The 14,411-nt window shown below is 43.4% G+C and overlaps 2 protein-coding genes across 3 annotated transcripts in view; one reads left to right on the forward strand and one right to left on the reverse strand.

Annotated features, from left to right (window-relative positions):
* IQCK (IQ motif containing K) overlaps positions 1 to 14,411 on the forward strand; it is a 513,956-nt gene that overhangs the window by 460,434 nt on the left and 39,111 nt on the right. For both annotated transcript variants that reach the window (XM_085629065.1, XM_085629066.1), the window contains exon 12: positions 7,520 to 7,631. In XM_085629065.1, coding sequence (XP_085485191.1) covers positions 7,520 to 7,631 — 112 coding nt within the window. The remainder of the gene's footprint in view (positions 1 to 7,519; positions 7,632 to 14,411) is intronic.
* GPRC5B (G protein-coupled receptor class C group 5 member B) overlaps positions 7,672 to 14,411 on the reverse strand; it is a 143,692-nt gene continuing 136,952 nt past the window's right edge. The window contains exon 4 of the mRNA XM_085629071.1: positions 7,672 to 10,030. Within this exon, the coding sequence (XP_085485197.1) occupies positions 9,977 to 10,030 (54 nt within the window). The 3' untranslated portion in view covers positions 7,672 to 9,976. The remainder of the gene's footprint in view (positions 10,031 to 14,411) is intronic.

The raw sequence follows: 14,411 nt of genomic DNA on the forward strand, positions 1-14,411 counted from the left end.
ATTTTATGGAGTCTGGCAGGGGTATAGTAAACCATCCATCTACTAAAAAAACCCATCCTTCTTAAATTAGCCGCTGTTACTGCTTTTCAGCTCATTCTGTTAAATCCCTGCCATTGTTGGAGGTTAAGGCGGCAGCCAGTAGATGTGAAAAAAAATTCTACGTGATCTAAAACTATTTGCTTATTCTCTACATATTTAAATAACCTATACCAGTTCCACAGTCCTTTAGTTCTAAGTATTAAATGGGCTTTCCCAAGTTGAGAACCATTACAATTTGCTGAGATTATTAAACCTGAGCAGAATTTCTTAATCTGAATATAATTTAAGAGGAAAATCATGTTTATATTTGTGTTCTGTTCTCTGATTTCCTGCCAGGATAATGAATTCTCATTTTATAAAAAGTCTTGTATTTTATGGCACCCAAGTTTAGCTCACTGACCACCGCTCTGAGTATACCACTGGAGCCCCAAGGGAATGCATTCTACTAAAGTCAGTTGAGGATGCAGCCAGGGGATTCCGTGTGCCTCCCAAATCTTTTGGAAGTGAGATGTTATAACTCTGGGGATCTTATAACGCCATTTTTTAAAATAATTTGTGGATTCGTAAGAAAGGAGCAAGACCAATCTCAGATTCGTCAAGCATTAGAGTAGGGAAGAAATTGACAGAGAACATGTCCTCTAAGTTGTTATAATTCAGCCAATTAATAAGTGAAGCTTGATGGTATAAAAGAAAATTAGGTAAAGCTAGGCCATCATCTTCAACATCCAATTGTAATGTTTGTAGTTCCAATCTTGGTTTTCTTGCTTGCCATATGAAATGTCTTATTTCTGAATTTATCTGATCAAAAAAAGATTTAGGAACCTTAACCATTATATTTGAAAATAGGAATATGAATACAGGGAGAATATTCTTTTTAATAGGAGCCACTCGTCCCATGATTGTTAAAGGAAGATCCTTCCATTGCTTAAAAAGATTACGCATCTTATTAAGAGTAGAGATAAAATTTAGCAAAAATAAGTCCTCCAAGCGAGATGTTATAAATATCCCCAAATACCCTATGGGCTGAGTCGTTGAACAATGTCTCTGCATTGGGAGGGGTAATATATCAGGAGAGCAGTTATAAAGTAGTGCTTCTGACTTTGCGTGAATTATTTTACACCCCCCAATTGCCGTAAATTCACTTATTTAGAGAACGTTCTCGATATGTTGTCTACCTCGGCAGCCAGATACACGGCCATATCACTCTCAAACAACTTAAGTTTTCCGGATCCAGGGACAGGAGCTAGGATGGCACGGTCCTGCCTAATGACACAAGCCAATGGTTCAATAAACAGGGAAAAGAGTGTTGGAGATAGGGGACAGCCTTGTTGCGTCCCCCGGCTAATAGAAATAGAGCCGGCCATATTCCCATTAACAATTATAGAGGCCTGAGCATCACAGTATAGACTCTTCAATACTTGGCAGAATTTAGATGGAATCGCAAACATATTCATAATAGTGAAAAGTACATTCCACTGCACTCTGTCGAAAGCTTTTTCGGCATCTAGCATTATTATTGCTGTTTTGATTTTCCTTAGTAACAAAGTAGTCAATTGAATGAAGTAAGTAGTGAGTATTAGAAGCCAAGAGCCTACCTTGCACAAAGCCATTTTGGTCACAATGTATAAGAGAAGGAGTCACTTGTGCTTATCGATTTGCAAGAATTTTTGCAAAGATCTTGTAGTCAACATTCAGTAGACTTATTGGTTTACCTCTTTCTTGGGCTTCCCCTTCGTAGCGAAGCTAATCACCGCAGCTTGAGTAAAAGTGTCGGGCACTGTGTCTCTTTTTAGAATGCCATTAAATAATAATGATCTTAAAAAGATATTCAGTTGGAAAGAAAACAATCTTATAGACCTCGATTGGAATCCCATCTAGCCTGCATGCTTTGGCAGATGGTGATGTATCCACTGCCTAACTGACTTCTTCAGATGTAATATCATCAAGCAGGGATTCTCTCTGTTCAGTAGATAATATGGGGAAATTAATCCCATTTAACCAGCTTAAAGCTTCCTCTGAAGAGGTGTTATGAGACTCCGAATAAAGCTCACTTTAATGATTAAGAAAAATGGCAGCAATTTCAAGAGGCTGAGATGGAGGTCTCTTAGTGGCTGGGTCCTTTATTTTTTAGCTGTCCAAGCCAGGTATCTACCGATATGATAATTCTTTTCATATCTTGTTTGCAAGACTGAATGATGGGCTGCAATCTCTTTGATTGTAAAAAATTCTTGTAATTTATTCTTCGCTTGACCAAGCTTATTTTAACTTTTCTGGGAAGGTAAGGCTAGCTAGCTTGCCGTAGCTATAGAGAGTTCTTTTTCTAACTGTGATCTTTCTTTGTTCTCTTTTTTCCTCCTATTGGTTTTGTAGGCAATTACTTGCCCTTTAAAGAAGGCTTTAAGAGCACCCCATACTGCAAATTCTGAAGCTGTATTAGCATTCATTTTCAAGGACTCCTCCAGTGCCAAGCACATATGGGCAACCCACTGCTCGTCTACTAGTGGAGCCTTGTCAAATACCCATCTGTACCCAGTTTGGGCTTCAGTTCGAACTTTAAATTTAACTGAAATTAGTGCATGGTCAGAGAAGGGATTTTCAATAATCTCTGACTCAGTGTTAAGGAGAGCGAGGGAGATGAAATTTGAAATCACCATCGAGCACAAGAAACCTAGATTGAATCGTAGCAAAGTCATAAAGAGACTGCAGTACCTCGGGAGAGTCCTCGATAGGACCATAGTAGCTCATGAAGTTAAAGAGTTGTTCAGAGATCCTCATCTGCACCCAAAGCCATCTAGCACTGTGGTCTCTTTGTACCATTGTAATTTCACATTGTAAATTTTTGCCTACTAGTATCGCTACCCCCCTAATGGCCGCATTAAAGGAAGCGTAGAATTCATGTTGAATAAAGCTGGGTTCTTTATCCCTCAACGATCCTTCCTTACAGTTTCTCTCTTGAAGGAAGATTATATTAACTTGTAGGCCCTTGAACCATGCCATCATAGATCGAAGCTTCACTCTATTGTTGAAGCCGTTTAAGTTACACGATACTACCTTTAGTGATCTATAAGACATCTATGTGCATAGGTGAGAACCAAATAAACTATTTTACTCCCTTATGTTACCTCACTTCTGCTACATTCTACTTTTCCCCCCTCACCTAGGCGGCCCCCACCCCATTTTATTCACCACCCCCCAGTGACCCCTTTACCCCCATCCCATGGACCCCCTTGGCTTCAGAGCCCCCTGTCCAGGGCTCCCTGGGTGGTCCCCCCTCTACTCCCAGTGACCCTGCCCCCCTCCTTCCCTCCCAAACCGTGCCCACTCCTGCCCTCCCCCTACCTTAAATTGAGGTGCTGTGACATGGCATCCAAGGCGGTGGGCGGGTGGCTGGTGAAGAAGAAAGCAAAAAACCAAAGGCAAACAAGAGAAGAACATTTCAGACACACATATCCACCATCATTCTACCTAGGGGCTTAAAAACAAAGCTATCCCTTATTCCCGCCGTTTGGATCTTCGTGACCAATTTTCTGCATCATCCACCTTAATTTGCAGATTGATCAGCTCGGATTGTAGTTTGGTGACTTGATCTATTTGCCGAGGTACCTTGTCTTCAAGGTCTGAGATGCGCTGTTCTGCGTCAGTAATGCGTGATGAAAGTTGCTGGGTAAAATATTGAATTCAGCCCAGCTGAGAGTGTTTTCTTTTGAGCTTCCTTCCTGTGACAGTTTCATACTTTTTAGCTTTACCAATATTTGTTGTAGGAGGATATGAGAGGTGCCCTCTGTCCCAGCCATGCTCTTCGAAACTCCAGGCATGGGGGAAGTTTGTGGAACCGATTGGCTTAAAGATGCACTCTGGGCTGGGATTTCAGGCACGACTTCTATGGCAGTGCTGAATAGGAAAGTGTCAACGATCAGACTTGTCGGGGTCTCTCCAGGAGAACTGTTCTCATGGTTGTCTAGGCTTGAAGTTGACTTAGGTATATGATGACTGGTCGATTTATGCTGATTCCTTGCATTGAGACCTGAGAACAGTGGGTAGCTGACCTGATGCATGCTACCTGAGGGCGCCTTCATTACTTTGATGCTGGCAGGCTCACTTCCATTCCTGGGGGAGCGGTGTGGCTTACTGCATGCACTGGGCCCCATGCAGTAGCTGGCTCTTGAGTCCCCTCGTGCCCACCCAACGTTTTAGGGCCCTGTTGCCTCAGGGCTCCATTCAGGGAGTCATTCCTTGGTTCACCACTAAGTAACCTAAATTCCATTTCTTTTTCAGAGGGATTCCGGCAGCGATACTTTGTAGCCCGTGTAGAATTCGTTACTAATCGGGTTCTAATGGTATTTTTGCTGGAGATTCTTTTCATGATCTTCGTAGCGTATTTTTTTATTATTATTTATTTATTTATCCTCCTCTCTTTCTCCCCCCTTTCTTTTTTTTTCCTCCCCCCCTACATTGGTGGGGTGACCTAAAAGAGTGGAAGCAAGCAACACCTAACCTGGCTAGGCCGCCTCTGCTTGCACGCCTGGTCCAAAGCCAACCCCTACGGTATCTTAGCCATAGATGGTAAAAGATTGAAGTAGCCAGCGTAGTAAAAATACTGTTTAGTAAGGTACTCAACAAAGCATATCTCTGACCTGAAAATGTATGTTTTCAAACTTGCCAGGCCTCAGAGCTGCTCTTGACCGCAGCGTGGTGTCAGTCCCAACTCCAAAAGGCACCAAACTCAAGATCCAAGAGAAACAGACAGGCACCGCAGCAGCTACAACAGACCTGCCTGTGTCCGTGACCTGTCTGTGTCTGCCTGTGGATAGTTCAAGCTTCCCCCTTCAGCACGACCAGCACCCGCCTCCTCAGCCGCTATACTACGCCGTCCCTCTGCCATGGCCGCACTGCCCAAACCGAAAGCCCCTTGCAGCCGTCCTTCTCAGCAGAAACCGCCATGAGGCAAGCCGCAGCTGTGTACGAACTCCCACCAGCCGCTGAGGCTGCCTCGCCTTCAGTCGCGGTGTATGACGGTAACTCCTGCGACCTCCAATTACATCACTTACATCATCATTATGCTAGTCCTCTGATCTAGGAGTCACCTTTGGAAATTAATTATTTTTGTCTTCATGTGAACAAAGTGGTGAATCAAGCACTCTTTCATATATGCTCTCTCTAAGGGAAATGCACCTGTGATTAATGTCAGCTGAGTCACTTGGGTCCTTGCAGTTATCATCTCCCTAATCGACTACTGCATTAGCATCCGTGGAGCTATCTTTCCAAAACATGGGCTAGCTTTAGGGATTGCAAAGTCATGTGGCTTTCTTAATCCCAAGGCACATTCTTACTGCACTGCTGATGCTCCTTTGCCTATTAATCAAAGAGCCATGTTGAAAGTCTTACTTCTCAAGCACAAAACCTTGCATGCCCATGCATCTAAACTATTGTCCAGTAGCCAAGAACACACTACATCCCAGCACGGTTCAATAACAAAGTTTTTATAGAGTAGGTTCAGCCATAAAGTAAAATGTTGTAAGTGCCATACATGACTGAAAACTCATTACCGCTACCAATCATTCGGACTTGTCTATTATGTGCTGCGTATTGTACTGCCCAACTACTCTGCTTGAGTTGCCCCTTTCCCATGATACCATCTGACGCAGCTGAAATGCATTGTGAAGGCTGTACAAAAACAAATATCTCAAAACATGTTCCTCTACATTTGTTGTTCTTCCTATTTATTTTACTTCATGAAGGTAGTGCCATTGGGCACGGTAATAGGACATTCTCAGGGTCCTAGGTTTTTCAAAATCAGACTGTAGACTCAAAGCTGTATTCGGTCTCTGGCATTGGTCAATATTTATTTGCACGCTCTGGATGACATTCATATCATGTCTGCAGCTGGTTACCAGATGTATGTGGATTCACTGACAAGCTCAGAAACCTCCTGCATCAGCCCAAACCTACTCAATGAATACCTGTGCTGTTGACAAAGCAAAAAGTCTCAGAGTGGCACTCTATCCAACTCTGTTCTTTGTGGCTCACCTAAACACTAGAATGACTTCCAGAACCCTAATTCTAAGCCTGATCAGGAACCTAACAGCACATCGCATACAAGACCCAGGAATCATTACACACACCTTATTCTTACCCAAATTGAACTACTGCAGTGCTATCCTAGAACCTGTCCATGATGGAGTTTTTAAATAAACTTCAAGCCCTACAAAATTAATCAGAAGGACTCCTCCCCAGTAAGGGTCATCGAGGAAGAGCATATAACTATTAAATCTCTTTGTTGGCCCTAGTCAAAGAGTGATGCAAATTTAAGTTTCTAGTCCTCTTAGACAAAGCACTGTATAATATTTCCACATAATATATGCACGGCCTCATCCTACACACCCGTAAAGCCCTCTCTGCCCTACCACCAGGAACTTAGGGCCCGATTTGGATGGCGGGCAGACTTGTTTCCGCTCGCCACGCTATCGGGTATCGGGAACGCCCGACAGGCTGTTGGCGGTCCAGCTGTGTGGGACTCATTGGAGATAACAGGAGGGGTTGTTTGCCCCCAAGAACCCTCAGCAGCCAAGGGGACTTCATTGCTCAACCGGTAATGCACCAGGAGGCATGTTTGCAGAGTGGTTGAGAAAGGGGACATGGCCTCTGAAAACCCCTCAGCGATCCCGCTGGGTGAGACTTACTGGAGGTAGCAGGAGGGGTTCCCGGCCCCCAAAGACCCTCAGCATTCATGGGGACTTCATCCCCCAGCTAGTATTGCGCCAAGAGGCCATTGTGGGTGCCGTGGTCCCACCTAGGACACCCACTCACATCTGTTGGAGACCCCGGGAGGAGCATCAAGGCCCCTGTTGTCTCTGCCTGCTCCCTGCCTCCTGTGGGAGCCTGCATTGCTTTCACACACAGGAAGCTGCTGGAAAGGCAGCTCCCTGTGTGTAAAAGCAATTCTGCTCTGCTTCCAGCAAGCAAGAGCGTTTGCTGTGGCATGGCGGGAGCGGTAAAGTTCCCACCAAGCCACAGCAAACAGCTATGTCCCACAGGTGGGCACCTCTGGACATAGCAGGAGCCGGCCCGGGGGGGGTGGAGGTCCCCAGAGCCATCTTTGGCTCCAGGAGAGGGGGCGTGTGCCCCCCCTTTACTCTTGTAGGCCGTGCTTCGAGGAGGTGGCAGTCGAAAATATAATGCAATATGCATCATGCAAATTTCAATTAAAATGGTTTAGGTGAAATGGGTTCTCAGTAATAGTATTCCATCCAATCGTTTTCTATGAAGTCATATACATCTTGGTATAGGAAGAAAAACTCTATTACAATCATTGACTGGTGCACATTTACCAGGGAAATTACTCTATTTGGATCTCATGCATCTTTATCCGCCATCTCAGTGGTATTGATTGTATTGCGTTGTTTTGTTGGGCACTTTCAGTTGGTGTGTGTCGTGTATCTGTCAGATCTTGACAATGTGTACAATGTAATTGTCATTGCAGGTACGCCGTAGCCCAGAAGTGCAGGAATTGCGTCAGTGGCAGAAGTCCCTCAGAGAGAGCAAACACATTCATGAGAAGGTGGATGCATTTTGGGCTAAACAGGAAATGAAAAGTAGGTGATGTGTGTAATAATACAGACTTACAATCAAATCTGAATGTTAATATATTTTTATTCTTTATTTTACAAAGTTGTGCAGATCTGTTTTCCCTTGGGAGAACCAAAACAGCCAAAAGCCAGCATTTTTAAATTCCCATCATTTAGAGAGAAGAAGAAAACATATAGCAAAATAAACTCCTAACGCATTGTTTATAAATCTAAATTGATAGTGACACAGACATCAATGATAGAACACCTTGTCACATAGATCTTTAGAGTGTCCTTAGTAAAAAAAAAAGTGGTTTATGCAGGGATATTGACATTGTAGGTGAGTGTCTGACTAACTTTGGGAAGGAGTTTCAGAATGTATCTGGGTGCACCAGTAAGTAACAGGTATGCAGCCAAGAGTTTTCATATTTTCATCTGTCAGCCAAATGCTCCTGATCTTCCAAACATTTGTAGAAGATGCATGTGATACCTTTTGCACCACACAGGTTTCACTTTGTGAGTTAGGAACTAAAGGTAAGGGCTTGCATGGCACCAGCATGTTGAAGGCAACCTCTGCACACTGTTGTATCCGCCGGTAGCTCTTTTCAGGAAATGTGGCACAGACAGGAAAATTAACGGAAAAGTTACAGTGAATATGATCTTGACCCCTACATGCCTCAAACGTGTTTCTGCGTTCTGCACCAACTGGGGTTACATGGTAAGAGTCTCAAGAAGTGCACTTTCTAGGACATTGTTTTATTGTACTCTAAACATGATATATCTGTGAAGTCCTTCAAAAGAGAACAAAGTTATCAAAGGGGTTAAAGAAAGAAAATGCTTTCACCATCTAAGAGAATATCATTGTCCATGTGATCGAAAACACAAACTATTATACAAGCTACTGGGAGTCCTCATTTAAAAGTGGAGCTTTGCTCTTCCACTGAAATTGATTTAGCATCATCACAGAGCCTGCGAAAGTCAGCTTTGTTTTTTGGGGTGATTTACTAAGGGACAATCCGTCCAAAAAGCAGCATCAGACATCAGAAACTGAAGACCTTATGATAACGAACCCAGCCGATAACATGTCGAGTGTGTGTTTGTAGCAGATAGTCTTCCACTTACCTTGTATATGGCAAATCCAGTACACACAGAGGGGGTGCAATCATGAACCTTTCAGTGGAAATCTAGATCAGTGGTTCTCAAGTCACTTTCTCCTTTAAACTAAAGATACAAAAGAAGCTTGTCTCGTGATCCATCGTGTCCTCTAGAATGCAAAAATGCCTTTGCATGTGTTTCTTTTATCATACAAGTTTTCCTTTTTGTGTACAGGCACATCAGTAAAATTCCTTTTTTTTGTGGCTTTTTTTTTTAATGTTCTCACTTTTTCCTTCTTGTGATTCTTAACTTTTTTTTTTCCACACTCTCCTAAGATAAGCTGAACACAGCAAGGCAGTGTGGCATTGATCAGGTTCAAATTGTTGACAACTCTTAGAGTAGGTAAATTTCCCAACTTTAGAGAGGACCAGGTGCAGGGTCTGAAACTCCTCAGATGTGATGGAACAGTTTGCGTTTTGACATAGGGAAAACTCAACCAGTCTCTGTACAGTATGTGCAAATGATTTATGTATTTCCATAACAGTTCATACCACAGTGCATTAACTTACAAATTATGGCACATTTTCAATATGATGTTTTTCTTTTTACAGCGTATGTAAGTGTTGCCCCCTATGCTACAAGTTTAAGGAACAGTTTAGTGGTCGTATTCAGGCAAACTTTCAGGAAATCCAGAGTCACGGTGCAAGGGTCAGATGGCTTTGTACATGCGTATTCGCAAGCCGCTTGGCTTCCTATACAGAATTGTGACCATAAGTAGAAGGATGCAAGTCAAAAGTGAGTGTAGGGGCACAGTCACCCAGTGGCGCATACCCAAGTGCATAATTACCCCAGTCCAGCATAATGTAGATAAACAGATGCAATTACCAAGTCTTTGCCCTCTCTGGCGAGAGCAAATCCATACAAACCATGGACATGCTTCTACTGCCTATGCAAATTGATCCTGTTGAAAATGGTATCTATATATGCCGGTACTTACTTTCTGCCATTCTCTATACCATGGCCAACTTCCTTTGTTAGTATTCTCCCTGATGCTCAATACAGCCAGAAAGAAAATGGAGTATGTATAGTGCAGATAGCGGAGATTTTCCTAAAATCTTGTATTAGTTCATTGCATGTGTGTTCGATTGTGAGGTCTCCTATAGAGACAATGTGCCTTCTTCAAGCTCTTCCTTAGCCCCGGCTGGGTCTTAAGGCATTAAAGTCAGTATCCTCTTGTAAGACCGGGCATTGATTTAATTTGTTGATCAGCCAGTGCTTCAGACCTGGCTTTTTGTTCCTTCCTTCTGGTTGAGGATGAACTGCAGCATATCCTATAGGAGAAGAAAATGTTGAGATATTCAGGCGCACAATTTACTCCTATGCAACACATATATTAATTTAGGTGTGTTTGTATGTTGCGGAAAAGTCACGTTGCAGACATGTTAGAGTGCTTAAAACATTATGATGATACAGAATTTCAAAACGCATAATGGAACGTAGAAAGAAATCCAGTAACAGAAGCAAACTGATGTGCTCGGTATAAAGGGTCTACGCGGGGCAGTGGAATCAGAGCATTTCTCACTGGTAACCTCCATTTAATGTATAAATTGCCATATTAAGTGACTGAAAAACAAGAACACTTTACTGTTTTTAGCACCTGGATAACTTACTTAGTCCAGGTTTTTCTATTAGCCCCCACTGGTTAAATATTTTACGGTCTCCTCTGTAGACAGCGTTTGCACTGTCATAGACAGCATGGTATCCAGTAGTTTCCTGCTCCTTATTCAGTGGCTTTTCTCCCTATTTTTCTTTGTAATCCCCCCCAGGAGTATTTCTTCGGCACCATGGTTTCTGTGTGGAGAAGTTGTATCCTTCCCCAGCTTCCACTGCTGACCTTTATTTGCTTTTAGCACTCCATGGGAGCACTTTGATTACTTTTTACCCCCTCTGAGCTCCACTCCCTTCAGATCAACTGATATCTTCTGCCCCAACTTTTCTTTTCTCCCACTAACTATTTTGACCACTTTTTGCAAGTGCACGGCAGCTGCACATGATTACCTCACTGGTCACTTCTGTATATTTGTGCAGCATCCTACGCATGCTTAATGTTTTACTTTTATATTCCAAAGTCACCCTTGGCCATCTTAGATCAGTAAATTAATATTAAAGTATAACAAAAAAATTAAGGATTGCTTCTGGCGTGTGAGCACGCATGAGTTGACATCTTGAAATGTCTTTCTACATGGAAATAAATTCCAAGATGGCCGCCAGCGTGTGCACTTGTATGCAGAGAAACTGGCGGCCAGCTTAGATTTTTGTTATGAAGTAAAAAAAGTATTCCAATCATTTTTTATGTGCTTACCTGCACGGGCCGCTGCTGCACAAAACACCCACCCAAAATGAAATGCAGAGAAACAAGGTGCGTCCACCAATATGATCGGACTTAGCTCTGCTATTTGTTGCTCCTTGACAGATAACCCTCAACTGCGTAGTGTTCTGTGCAAAATGTGCCAATGCCTTCCAGTTGCAGCAGTGCATAAGGAAACACCAAATAATATATAAAATGGTGGCCTACAGGTTGAACAGACATCCAAAGCATATGCACTGACCCAACAAGGCTGCACTCTAAGGCAACTCCCAATATCTGAACATGTGCATCACAGGCTGCACCACCAAAGTCTGCAGCAGGTCCAGCTCAGTGAGGTGCCATTTTTTTGCCGTAATTGTTTCTACAATAAAAGCATGTATCACAACTGTCTCATCCCTTCTTATGGTGCAATTCGTCCGCTTCAGATTTGACCCCAAATATCTCCCGAGACCAAGGGCCACCAATCTTGCAGCGTGTGCCACACAAATCTGAAATCAAATGCCCCATTTCCTGCTGCAGGGAATATGCCTATGCACTTCCTCTAAAACCTTGCCCTTTACTGTGCAAGTGGAGGAGAGAGGGTTCCCTGCTGTCGCCAGGGTTCTGTGCTGCCACACCACCACAGGAATCTCTACGATCTCTTCTCCACTCACTAGCTGAAAGCCTACTTGTCTCTCAAATATTAGCGAAAGAAACCTCACAACAGTCTGCAATTCAACAGCCCTGCATCATAAAAACTGAGAAACCATAGGGTGACAAACACCACTTCCACTGCGCTCGACACCGCCAGCCAGTGTTTAGGCACGCGGGAAAACAGATATGAAATGAAAGGAAAACGGGTATTTAATAGAGTGCACAGCTACTCAAACAAGAGTGTCCTGGTGCTTAAGCAGTGATAAGAGAGGAGTGAAAGAAACCAGTTATGTATTGAACAGCCATGTTTTTAAGCTCTTTCTAAAAGAAAGTAAGTTTGGGTCAAGCCTCAGGGATTCCGGCAGGCTGTTCCATAATTTTGCACCCAAAAAGCCAAAAGATCTACCGTCTGTACGAGTAAGGCATGTTTTGGGCACAGTGGCCAAATTAGTGTTTGAGGACCGCAAGGGTCTGGATGTGGAGTAATGGTTGACTCGTTTAATAAGTTACTCAGCACCAACCTTGTTGAAGGCTTAAAAAAAAATGGCCTCAAAGTCAATCCGCTCTTTGATGCAGAGCCAGTGCAAGGATTTAAGAACCGGGGTCCTACAAGTTCTAGGACTAGATCTCGTGATGGCTCTGGCAGACGCATTTTGGACCACTTGTAGGCGCTGGGTCAGAGATTTTGGAATACCAAGGTACAGACAGTTGACATAGTTAAGCTTAGCTGTCACAAGAGCCTGCACAACGATCCTTCTACTCTCCAGCGGTAGGAGCGGCAGAATATTTTTTAACATTTGGAGTATACCGAAGCAAACACCAGAGAGGTGTTGATTCTGAGGGCGCATCGACAATGTTTTGTCAATTATTATTCCCAGGTTTTTTACTTTCTCTTTTTCAACAGGCCGAGGTGGCAGATCCTTGGGCCACCAAGAGCTCTAGTCAGGCGTTTCAAGATTTCCAAAGAAAACAACTTCCGTTTTGTCTGGATTGCATTTCAGCTGGTTAACCTTGAGCCTATTAAAAACCTTTGAGAGGCAGGAATTAATCTTTGCCCCATCAAAGTTAGAGCCTTTTTCACACGAGAAGATAACCTGCATGTCGTCAGCGTAAGAGACAATTTTGGCACCCGCTTCCTCAACCAAGGATGCCAAGGGAGAAAGATAAATATTGAAAAGGGTTGGGATAGGATGATACTTGGGCAATTTTGAGGACCCAGTGCCAGAATCCTCTGCATCATGAAATTCTGTCTCTGTAACTCCCACTTCTTTCACACAATTTGTGTTTCCCACTACATTCTAATTTTGTCATCTGGTGGATGCCAAAGATTGGCCAATTTATAAAGTGGTATTTAATTCCTGAGCTCTTTTCGAGCCGCCTGAATGCTCCCTGCTCTGGAACCACCATCTTCGCTCATCTTCTTTGGGTGCCTGCATTATGCCCTGATGGGTAGTAGCCCTTCAAATATCAAGGTTGGTCTAGACGTACATGGTCAAATAAGGAAAAAAATCATATTGGTTACAACATGTACATAATCTTTATTAAAATATTAATAGTATCTACAGCGCAGTTGTCTGATTTCACCTATGTAATAAGTAGGCCTGGGCAAAAATTTCGTTCCGTTCGCGGAAATTGCGATAATTTGACATTTTTGCGTTCCGCGGAGAGCGCGAAAATGTCAAAAATTCCGGTTTCCGCAGCTTGGCGATAATTTGTTTCTTGCTCGCGCTGTAAAATGATACATTCTCGCGCGCGCGCGATCGCCTTACCTGAATCCCTGCGTTCGCCGACAAGTTTTCTTGATCCGGTCGCGTTCTCCATGAGATGTTGTATTGTTTTTAGCCATTTGCGCTGTCTCGCGACAGTTCGCGCCCGCAGTGACGTCATGCGTCGCGCGATCACGTCTTTCTTCTCGCGATCATGCACCGCGAGAACAACTCAAAACAAGATGGCCGCGCCCGCAAGCAACCACATGGGTAAGTTGGCGACCCGCAACCATGCAGAAAATCTCGCGAACATGCCGGAAAAAAACTTCCGCATCTTTGCGATATTTCTGCTTGTTTGCGATAATTTTAAACATTCTCGCGATAATTTGCGAAGGTTAATTCCGCAAATTCCGCCCACCCCTAGTAATAAGACAATCTACTATGAATTAAGAGGTGCACATATGGAAACATCCATTACAACACAAGCATTACATCGCAATGCCTTTACAATGCAAGTGCCTTTACATCGCCTGCCATTACAACGCATGCCATTACAACGCATGTCATTACAACGCATGCCATTACAACAAATGCCATCACACCGCTTTATAAGGTTAGTAATTGAGAATTTTAAGTTTTAGGGTGGGTAAGGGTTTTGGGGTAGTTGGGAATAGTAAATGTACCCCTATGCTAACCTATACTTTCCTTACTGTTGCACTCACGGGACTGGGAATAGTAATTTTTACCCCTACGCTATCCAACACTTTCCCTACTGTTGCACTCACTGGAGGGGAAATAGTAATTTTTACCCCTATGCTATCCAACACTTTCCCTGCTGTTGCACTCACTGGAGTAGGAATGGTAATTTGTACCCCTACGCTATCCAACACTTTCCCTACTGTTGCACTCACTGGAGGGGAAATAGTCATTTTTACCCCTATGTTATCCAACACTTTCCCTACTGTTGCACTCACTGGAGTGGGAATGGTAATTTGTACCCCTAGC

This window comes from Triturus cristatus, chromosome 10, assembly GCF_964204655.1.
Source record: "Triturus cristatus chromosome 10, aTriCri1.1, whole genome shotgun sequence".
Lineage (NCBI taxonomy): Eukaryota > Metazoa > Chordata > Amphibia > Caudata > Salamandridae > Triturus > Triturus cristatus.